We start from the raw sequence: 11,394 nt of genomic DNA, 5'->3' as shown, positions 1-11,394 counted from the left end.
TTGCACTTGGTTTTATATAAATTATAAGTCGGTTTCATAACAATTTTCAATAGTGTTTTGATGGCTCGGATTTGCATGTACGTGTATAATAATCTCAATTATGGCACTTCATAGTATTTCTTACCACTTGAGCCATCGTATTACCTCACCTCTCTTTATCCGTTTGTACTTTGTATCATTTCCAATTGATTTTCATTATTACGTTGGGTTTGGATTGTCTTATAAAGAGTTTATTTTATTTTATTTTGAGCGAGAGTTTATTTAAATCTAGAGTTTAATTGATTTACAGTAGACCGTTGTTGTAAATAAGTTTTACCTATGCATCTAATGATGTATTATCACATCATTTGATGAGTTTTTTTTTTTTTTTTGATAACGTCATTTTATGAGTTAAAATCATATGATTTGTCATACTACATTAACTAATGTGACAACCCGTTGTTTAATGTATGTATAAAACTTTTGTACATTGACAATGTATATAAATTAAACTCTTAAATTTATATACTAACATAAACATTTATCAGAGTATTTGTGTGAACTTAGGAAACAGTTACTTAGGACCCTTTTGAATTGAGCTTATGAAAAAGAGTTTATGCAAATAAATAAGTTTTTATCTTAATTCATAAGTTCTCAGTAACGAAAATTGTACCTTCATGAACTGTTTTTTCATAACCTACATTAACAATTCCTTCAAAAAAAAAAAAACTACATTAACAAGTTTATAAATAATACATAAAAGCATATTTACATAAGTTGCTTTGCATAAGCTCTAAAATAAGCTAATTCAAACATGGCGAAATTCATAAATCATCTTCCCTCTTATCATAAAATACATTCCTAATCGATTGATTCCCTGCTCGGACAATCAAAATTTCACACTTAAGGGGGTGTTTGTTTCCTGGTTTAAAAAATTATTCCCAGGAACATGGAGGTTGGAATTATAGATTCCTATGTTTGTTACAAAGTTAAAAAAATAACTCCCGGGAATAAAGAATTCCTAGGAAAAAAATAACTTCCACTTACCCATGATTTTATTCCCAAAGAAAGTGGACGGGAATAAAAGATTCCCATGTAAATGGTACTAAAATGGAAATAACTACCCATATACCCACTATCACAAACAATTCCCATGAATCTGACAATTATTTACCAAACACCATTTTCTAAAAATACTCAGGAATAAGATGCCCATTATTATTTCCCAGGAAAGATTAATCCCAGGAATGAAATTTTAAACCGTCAAACAAACGCCCCCTAAGTTTTTCTTTTTATCCTTTTCCCTCTCTCTTCTTTTAACAAAGAGAAACTACAGTTAGTATTATTAAACAAACTATTTTTGTAATATCAATGTGCTTCAAAAATTGAATATTCCGAAACGTTGCAATTACTGTATCTGCAGGCCAAGTTTTTAATTTACTCCGTATTATATATCAAAGTAGAATCTAATTATGTGATTGGATTTGATTTGGTATGGTATGGTACCCTTAAATTGTCCTTTACAATTCAACCAACGGAACCCCACCATTTTGATTATTGGCATTGTTTTTCTACTCCTGGATTGGATTTTCTAATTAAGCAATCATATGCACGTGCATTTTTATCCTAAAAATGAAAAAAAGCGAAAGAAAAATGATGTACAATACAATAAAAAGAGGAAATTGCACCAAAATATAAAAAATAAAAAGAGGAAAGCTTTGTATTCATTTCCTAGTGCGGTAGAGCGCATTTGAGTATTCCTTTTTGAATTTTTTTCTTCCTATTAGAACAATATTTTAAAAATCAAATTATACAGAGTGAGCTCATATAGTTAAATTATTTCAACCACAATTGAGTGCCTGTTAGTTTGAGCGGTGACCCACCACTGCCGCACATTTTCACCCATTTTCACCGTGATAATGAAAAGCTACTAATTGTAGCTTCTTATCAAACGTGATTGTTGACCGTGATATTGTTAGTTTCCAAACACATGCTTAATCGAATAAGAAAAAAATAAATACACAAAAATAAAAATGTCAGAAAAGTGAAAGATATAAATTAAAAAGCGTAAATAGTCAATTTCCCCCTGAAATTGTAAGTTTCATCAATTACCCCCTGAAATTTCACAACGTTAGTCAATTTACCCCCTCCATCAAATTTTTCTGTTAGTGAACATGACGTTTTGCAAATACCCCCTTGAAGTTTTACACTTATGTGCAAAATGCCCCCCAAACTTAAAAATTTATATTATTTTTTCTTAAAAACAAACAATTAATAGATAAATATTAAAACTAACTATTAATTTTGGAATTTGGGAAAACTACATGCATATATACATCAAAATAGGCTCCAAAATGGGGAAAATATGTATTTTTAAAGTGACAATAATGGGATGATTTGTGGATTAATATTGGGGGTTGTGTAGTTTAAATGGTTTGAGCAAATTGTTGAAGGAGTTGGAGGAGTTAAAAGACTAAGATGGTGAAGGAGAAAATATAAATTTAAATCTGATTATTAATTTGTTTATAAACCTCTAAAAATAATAATTTGTCTATTAGAAATAATCATTATTGTCACTTTAAAAATACATATTTTTCCCTATTTTGATGTATATATGTATGTAGTTTTTCCAAACTCCAAAATTAATAGTTAGCTTTAATATTTAACTATTAATTGTTTGTTTTTAAGAAAAAAATAATATAAATTTTTAAGTTTGGGGGCATTTTGCACATAAGTGCAAAACTTCAGGGGGGTATTTGCAAAACGTCATGTTCACTAACAGAAAAATTTGACGGAGGGGGTAAATTGACTAACGTTGTGAAATTTCAGGGGGGTAATTGAAGTTTTGTTAATTTCAGGGGGGTAATTGATGAAACTTACAATTTCAGGGAGGAAATTGACTATTTACTCAAATTAAAAAATACAAAATGTACTTCTTCCGTCCCTATATGTAAGCACCTTTTGCCTCGAATAAAATGGTGCTTATATATAAGGACAGAGGGAGTAAAAATTAGTTGATTCAACTATAACTCTAGTTCGACTAGAATCAAACCAATCAATAATTTGACTATTTTTCAATTTAAATGCATTGGTGAGTTGACCAATTTTTTCAGGAATTTAATGGTGATGGCTTGACAGTCCAAAACAACTTTGTACGCACAACCAATCAAAACATTATGAATTGCAACATAAATTAAAAATATTAATCGATGTGACGATTTTAAATGTTTTGCCCGATTGTGTGTGCAAAATTCGTTTGAACCGTCAAACTCCCATCATTAAACTTTTTTGTTTTCAAGTTATTTAATTTAATTGGTCAAACCGTGATTTTTTACAACAATGTACTTGAGTTAGAAAATAGAAAATAAAAAAAAAATAAAGTAAATGTTCTAGACTGCCTAAATGACTATCTTTGACAATCCTCATTGAAAATATAGGTTCAATGATATTCGTTATATTGATATATTTTGAACTATTAAAGCTAAATTGGTGAATTATAGTTTCGGGATATAGAATTCGAAATGCATTTACATAGAGACAACACACATATTCTCTAACATATCTTTTTACCAACACACATTAAAACATATTATTAACACACATATCTAATAAAACACAATAATATTATCCAAATCATACAAAATATTCAAATAAAAATATCCAAAATACCAAATAAAATTTCCAAAGCATACATAACCAAATATTCTACTAGGTAACATGTCCCATAGCACCCACCTCCTTCAGCGAAACACCACTCCAAACTCTGCAGAATAGACTCCACTGCTCCAAATGACCAATGGTTAGAAACCCAATGACTATTGTCTAGATGCGGCCTAACCATGAGTTCATGTCTGCAATCGGGTTGCATGTCTCCTTGATGATAAATTTGACAGGTGCACCAAACTGTTTCATGTAACACAACAATAAGATATCGTCTCCACATGAATTGTTGTTTTCAACCAGGCAATTTACTAAACTTATAATTTAAAACCATAAATTGAAGGGAGTTTGAAAAGATGTTTGATTACGATGAAAAGTAAATGAGTTTTTATTCATATTTTAAACGCGATTAAAATTCTTCGAATCTCCTCTACCTTTTCGTTGGATTAATGCAAGTCTTATATCAAATATGATATAAGGATTATATAAATGATGGCTAACCTCGCAGGCATAAGATTCTCGTCCCTCTAGATGTCAGATTGCTCCATACTGATATATCATGGACTTATCCTCCCACATGTTATTGAGTCCATAATGTCATGTTGCTCCACAACTATTTAAGGGACTTATACTCACAAATGTAGGAGAAGTTAGGATGTTATATTGACCCTAGGCTCAAGACTTACACTCACACATGTGTCTTAGAACCTAAACATCATACTAAGAATCCCTAATTTCTCAACGATTCTTGAACAAAATACTTATGTAACGGTATCAGTTAAAGCCAAATGCCAATATGTAAACCCTAACCTAAGATCAATTTAATGCTAAGAGAAGTCAATTCTTAGTCGAAAAGCATTAAGCTCGATACATATGTAAATTATATATAATTCGGATCATATTGAATAATAGAAATCATGCATTATAAAATTCTAACAAATAAATAGAGGTTCACCTTATAACCCCAATCTTTAGGTGTTTAACTACTCATGGTAACTGAATACATAGTCAAAGAAAAACAAAACATACTTTAGAACAATGTGAAGAAGGTTGGAAAACACTCACATTTGATGCTGTAGTCGCCCACCTTTATCGTTGAAATCCCAAGTTTCTAAATAAGTTATTCTCGTGAAAAGAGACGTTTAAATAGACATTTTTTGCACTGAGTTACAAGGATTTTTGCCCTGCTATCAATAGAGAATACAACATAAAGCTCATGAGGCAGAGGCTAAATGGCCTTCTTGACATATTTTTCGATTTTTCTTCGTTCATCAAGTGTTTTTGTTCTTTGACATGCTCTTCGGCCTAGTTATTGTTGTTATATTGTTTGTTTGTCGCGCTCTTCTTTGTAGCATATAGCATAATTTAATATTGAAGTTGTCTAGCGATTAAAAAAAAAAAAACACAATTGTCACACCTATGTGTTCACATTTTTTACGTTGTGCAATTTGAATAAGATGCATTTTGATTTATTAATTAATTACCTATTGTGTCACCCGCGTATTCTTGTCATTTAGTACTCAAATTCAAAAATCTTTTTTTATTTATTTATAAAAAATACGCAATATCTAAATTGTATTTTTAACTAATTAATTCCCCTAAAAAATAATTAATATAAATAAGATATATTTAAATTTATTTTTAAAAAGTAATATCACAAAACATTCAAACATATTTCATCATCCAGATTTATAATAATATTATTTTCTAAAATACGTACACAAATATCTAAATGATCATATCTAATTACACGTCAATATAAAATCATCTACCTTAAACTTATTTGAGAAATTCAAATTAAGATATATTTAGTAAAAACTAATTGCTACAATTTATCATATTATATATCTATTTAGTAAAAGAATAATTGTGATTTGAAAAAAAGAGAATCGTGATGGGGTTGCTTGTAAGACACCTCTTTCCATCACATGTCATATTACCGTTATTCTCCTTATGACAGAACAGCGTACTAATAGAAAAAAGAAAAAACATAATTATTTTATTTTCCCAAATCTGAATAATCGAACGGTCACAAATCACTAGCCGTTAATTATTTCAAAACATAAACCTCTGTGTTCACCACAGACAAATACCCCCAAACGTTGTTTCACTCTCTTCACTTCAACTACTGTCACTGTTTTTCTCTTCCATATTTTTTTTTTTAAGGATCTTCATTTTCATGCCCTTCTTCTTCTAGGATCTTCCATTTTTTTGTGGGTTGTGTTTGATTTTTTTTTTCATTGAAGAAAATGAAGTTTTCTGTGGAGAAGAATGTTTCTAACAACCCCACAAATTTTGAAGGTTTGATAATGATTTTCATGGTTAATGGGTTTTGATTTTGATTCAAAGATTGAAAATTTCAAAATGGGTTGTTGAATTTTTTAATTAATTGATTAATTAATTGTTTTTGTGATAATAGGAGGGTTAGATTCTAGAAAGGTTGGGCAAAACAGAAGAGCATTGGGTGTGATTAATCAGAATTTGGTTGTGGAAGGACGTCCTTATCCTTGTGTTGTTAACAAGAGGGCATTGTCAGAGTAAATTCTTGATCAGATTATATGAACCCTTCTTTTTGTGATTGTGAATTTGTTTTTTCTTTTTTGGTTTTTGGTTTTGATTTATGGTTTGTGGGTGCATCACAGGAGAAATAATGTTTGTGAGAAGAAACAAGCGGATCCGGTTCATCGACCCATCACTAGGTGAGGAATTGATGATTTAAGTTTCTGGTTTGGTTCATAGACCCTTTAGTGTGATTTGAATTTCTGGATTGGTTGACCATAAGAAAACACAAAGATACTGAGACAAGTGTTTGAATTTTGCAATTTTAAAAACCAAAACAGAAATTATGTAGCATTGACAATTCAGATTATTGGAATGTTTAGTGTTCGACAGAAGTCCGACGCCACATTATCAGATGTGGTTAAATTCAATTATTGTTATTTTCTTAAATGAATTTGTCATCGGTGTCTACATCTACATGCCACGGTGTCTCTGTCGTGTCAGGTGTCTGCGTTATAGATCCGAAATAATGGAATTTTTCATCTTATTACCATGCAAGTTTTGTTAAAATGATGATGGACTTATCTTGCTTTACTGTTATATTAGGAGGTTTGCTGCAAAGATTGCTAGCACAAAAACATCTAATGCTGAGGTAGAATCTTTTATTCCTTTGGTGAAATTTCACTACACTGTACATATTCTTACCTTTTGACTAAGATTTTGAGTGTTTGGGTCAATTTGAATAGGGAACTACCAAAAAGTCAAACTTGGCGAATTCAAGTTCAAATGGATTTGGAGATTTCATATTTGTTGATGATGAACACAAGCCAGTGGAGGATCAGCCAGTGCCAATGGCTTTAGAGCAAACAGAACCAATGCATAGCGAATCCGATCGGATGGTAATTCTTTAATGTCTTGTTTATTTAATTCGTTAATAAGTTCATATTTTAAATCATTTTTCAAATTTTAGTTGTTGACTGCAAATAATTGGTCTTAAATAGGAGGAAGTTGAGATGGAGGATATCATGGAAGAGCCTGTTATGGACATTGACACCCCTGATGCAAATGACCCTCTTGCAGTTGCTGAATATATTGAAGATCTTTATTCTTACTACAGAAAAGTTGAGGTACATTTGGAATCAATATTTTACAACACTTCTCTGATCATTTGGATTTTATTTAAAAATGGGATATATGAAGCAATGACTTAGACACGGACACCATACACCACACTGACTCATAGACACCTATGATAATTTGAGAAAAACAATAATTGAATTTAATGGTGTGTCTCATTGTCACACTGACATGTGTTTGGCACCTGTCCACATCCACCTTCAAATTTTAGTGTGGTTGCTATATATACTACTCTGGTTGAGCCCTAATGTCAATGGAAGCATTTATTGTATTTTCTCTTTTATTATAGCTTATTGTCACTGTATTTATTCAGCATGAAACCAAATTTATACTCTTGAATTCTCTCACTAATTAGACCATAGGAGTATTTCACTTTTATAATTTTATGTAAATTGATTTCAGAATTCCAATTAATATTGCAATTCTCTCCAATCAAATTTCAATAACTAATAGCATTAACTACATGCAGAGTACTGGCTGTGTTTCACCAAACTATATGGCACAGCAATTTGACATTAATGAAAGGATGAGGGCTATACTGGTTGACTGGCTTATTGAGGTATATTAAATGCTCCTTCTGAATCACTATGCCTTAAAAAATGCTATTGACTTGCCTCCTGGATTAAATATAGGATTAATTATGTCTAAAAACATAATTAACTCTTAAATATAATTATCATTAACTTTTTGTAAATTTGATTTCCCTCCAAATGTTGATAATGCTCACTTGTTTTGCATGAACCCTTTTCAGGTGCATGACAAATTCGACCTCATGCATGAGACATTGTTTCTCACTGTCAATCTTATAGACAGATTTTTGGAAAAGCAGTCTGTGGTAAGAAAGAAGCTTCAGTTGGTTGGTCTAGTGGCAATGCTTTTGGCATGCAAGTATGAGGAAGTTTCAGTGCCTGTGGTTGGAGATCTGATTCTTATATCAGACAGAGCATACACCCGGAAAGAAGTTCTGGAAATGGTACATTTCTTTGCTTGCTTATTGTCAGAACCTTTACATTTATAGCATTTGTGGAGCCACTCAATATCACAACGAAGGTTTTAAAACTGCAGTCCTCTTACAGTTTCTGCGGTGACATTGAAAATCTTCGTGGAGCGACATAAAAAACCTATGCCTTCTTATTTGTGGCAGCGCAGACCTTTTTCTAAAAATTCCGATGACAAGTAACTGAGATTTATGTGTAAATTTTTGCAGGAGAAGGTGATGGTCAATGCATTGAAGTTTAACATATCTGTGCCAACAGCCTATGTTTTCATGAGAAGGTTCTTAAAGGCGGCTCAAGCAGACAGAAAAGTAAGGACTCAAATTTCTGAGAAGGGTTCTTCCATGCCATTTTTTTTTATCATAACTTGCAATACCATAGTTACTAATTACAAATACTTTTTGCTATATTCCTCACCATGAAACAGCTTGAGTTGCTAGCTTTCTTCTTGATTGAGCTATCTCTTGTAGAATATGCAATGTTGAAGTTCCCTCCTTCTCAACTAGCTGCCGCTGCTGTCTATACAGCTCAATGCACTATGTATGGTGTCAAACAATGGAGTAAGACATGTGAATGGCACACCAACTACTCTGAAGATCAACTCTTGTAAGCATTTTAAAGTTCAATCTTTTTCTAGTTCCAACTAAATTGATGGCTTATTCATTATGAGTTCAAAAACTGTGTCATTGTGTTGGTCTATACAAATTGAACATTCAATCATATCCCACATGTAGATATTTGTAGAGAAATATAACAAAGCCAGACATCATTATGAGATATGATATGATTAAATGTACGTGTCGAAGTAGAAGAATTGCACATTCAATCATATCACAATGTTGATATTTGTTGAGAGATATAATAAGATGACTGCTTTTTCTAGTTATAATGAAATTTATGCTAAATAAATACTAAATAGTGACTGCTTTGTTTGTGACTACTTACAGAGAGTGCTCTAGTTTAATGGTTGACTTTCACAAGAAGGCTGGGACAGGGAAACTTACAGGGGCACATAGGAAGTATGGCACATCAAAATTTAGCTATACTGCGAAATGTGAACCAGCAAGTTTTCTTCTGGAGAACGAGTCGTAGCTGGCCATAGCTTAGCTACTAATGATTGAATAACAAAAAATTAACTTTCATAAATGGGTTTAAGAATGTTGTAAGCAACTTGGGTTGCAATGGGGATGGGAATTTACTAATTCTAAGGATTCTGAAATCCCCACTCAGTGTTTTACTTGTTTGTTCTCTAGTTATTTCTCTGTAATGTTCTGATTGAACATAGTTTACATTTACAACTGTATTTCTGATGTTCCCATTGAACATAATAATGGAAATATATAGAAAATTTTCAATAATTCTTGGAGTATTTTGATGAATATTTTTGCTTTTGTCATGAATTCTCATTGTTGAAATTATTTGTCTATGTTGTAAGAGATCTTGTAAGTTGGAATTATGCAAATTTCTTGTAGTTTTTTCACAAATTTAGTTCATCAGTAAATCCCAAAGGTAAGGTAGATTTCTCATAGATTTCTCATTTTAGTGTAGTTAAATTTCCTTTTTGTTATAAGATTACACATAGGCAAACATAAGCCTTTTGTAAATCATTTGGAAGAGGTAAACCAAGGAGAGCTTTAAGCACATCATCAGTTGGTATTAGTTAGTTAATTACATAGGAATCTGTGATGAGTTGAAACAAGATGATCTGTTAGTTGCAAGATTTGCTAGTAGTGATGAGGACCTCCAAGAGGTTCAAGGATCTCGAGAGGGTTTGATTACTAGAAGTCTAGTGAGTCTAAGAGATTACTAATAAGAAACCTGTCTAACTAGTTTTGATGATAGTAGAACTTGGCAAGTTCAAGTATAAGTAGGAGTTCACAGACATTTCTAACTAGTTTTGATGATAATAGAACTTGAAAAGTGTTCAAACCTGTCCAGAGGCTGGTTCAACAAATTGTAACGGGCTTTTAAAATCTCTTGCGGTGATCACCGTTTTGATCTTATCTTCTTCATGCAGTGACGACCATTCATTTCCATATTCATTTTCTAATCTATTCCGCTTTGTAAGTTTTCAATTTCTTTCTTGGTTCTGGATTTTTGTTTATAGAATAATTATTAAATTCAATCATGAAAATATCTTCTTGAACCTTCACCTTAGGTAAGAAATGATGGTCAAATATAAGGGCTATGAAAGCAATTATTCGAGCTGGTCTTAGAACTCAAAGTAAACTTACATATAAGTTTGTTGGTGGATGTTAAGGTCAACCAATCATGGTTGGAAGTAGTAGGTAGCGGCATTGGTCCTTAATTGCAAGGTTGACTCTATTTCCTTCAAGAATTTGGTTATTATTGGCGTAAACCAGAGAAGGAAATCTTCTAGGATGTCAGTCATAAATCATAAAAAATCGGCTGTCTAATCGGAGGAATTGAATTTTCTCTTCTGTTAAAATTTGTCATGTCTGTTATCCTGATCTATTTTCTTTCCTATTTCAAAGCGTCATCTTATTTTAAACAGTTTATCTTGGGGGAGTAAGGAGGCAAGAAGAATTCATTGGGTAAAATTGGATAGAGTGTGTTTTGAGAGAGAATGGAGGGTAAGGCATCAAAAACATGCTGCTAGGAAAATAACTTTGGAGAATGCAAGTCGAAAATCATGGATTCTGGTTTAAGATATTGAATAACAAATATGGCCTATAGATGGAGTAATGATTGGGGAGAGTAGACGAAGTTCAACATGGTGGAGTGATATTGTTAGAGGATTGAGAAAGATGGTGTAAAAACTGCAAAGCATTTGTATTTGTTTCTTGAATGTAATCATTTTTCAAGTGTGTGTGTGGGGAGGATTGCTAAGATTGTCAGGTGTGTTAAGCCATGTCAAATGATGCAGCATATCACTTTCAGTAATTTGAAGAGGTTGTGAAAGGAAGGAGATAGGATAGTTGAACAAGATTATCATGTGTGTATATTTGGATGATTTTGAATAGGAAACAAAATTGTCTTAGAGAATAAAGCCGTGATAGAAAATATTGTTGAGTTGTGAATATACTATCTTGGAGTAGCTCAGTATTAATGGAAAAAAAATAAAATAATATATGATTGTTAATATTTCATAGGTGTAAAAATG

General features: G+C 31.8%; 1 protein-coding gene across 1 annotated transcript; it reads left to right on the top strand.

Annotated features, from left to right (window-relative positions):
• The first annotated feature begins 5,724 nt into the window (after positions 1-5,724).
• Positions 5,725-9,639, top strand: LOC11405453 (G2/mitotic-specific cyclin-1). The gene is made up of 11 exons (XM_003612274.4): positions 5,725-5,940; positions 6,059-6,176; positions 6,282-6,338; positions 6,745-6,790; positions 6,885-7,037; positions 7,140-7,265; positions 7,745-7,834; positions 8,027-8,248; positions 8,483-8,581; positions 8,698-8,876; positions 9,218-9,639. Exons 1-11 carry the CDS (start codon positions 5,889-5,891, stop codon positions 9,360-9,362), a joined length of 1,287 nt encoding a protein of 428 aa, XP_003612322.1. The 5' UTR covers positions 5,725-5,888; the 3' UTR covers positions 9,363-9,639.
• The last annotated feature ends 1,755 nt before the right edge of the window (positions 9,640-11,394 follow it).

This window comes from Medicago truncatula, chromosome 5 (genome assembly GCF_003473485.1).
Source record: "Medicago truncatula cultivar Jemalong A17 chromosome 5, MtrunA17r5.0-ANR, whole genome shotgun sequence".
NCBI classification, from domain to species: Eukaryota; Viridiplantae; Streptophyta; class Magnoliopsida; order Fabales; family Fabaceae; genus Medicago; species Medicago truncatula.
The sequence above is the reverse complement of the archived record's forward strand: the minus strand, read 5'-3'. Positions and strand labels throughout refer to the sequence as shown.

Coding starts and splice junctions, on each gene's coding strand:
- LOC11405453 (XM_003612274.4), top strand. CDS start 5,889: ATGAAGTTTTCTGTGGAGAAGAATGTTTCTAACAACCCCACAAATTTT. Junction 7,266..7,744: donor CTTACTACAGAAAAGTTGAG/GTACATTTGGAA, acceptor AACTACATGCAG/AGTACTGGCTGTGTTTCACC. Junction 8,249..8,482: donor GGAAAGAAGTTCTGGAAATG/GTACATTTCTTT, acceptor AAATTTTTGCAG/GAGAAGGTGATGGTCAATGC.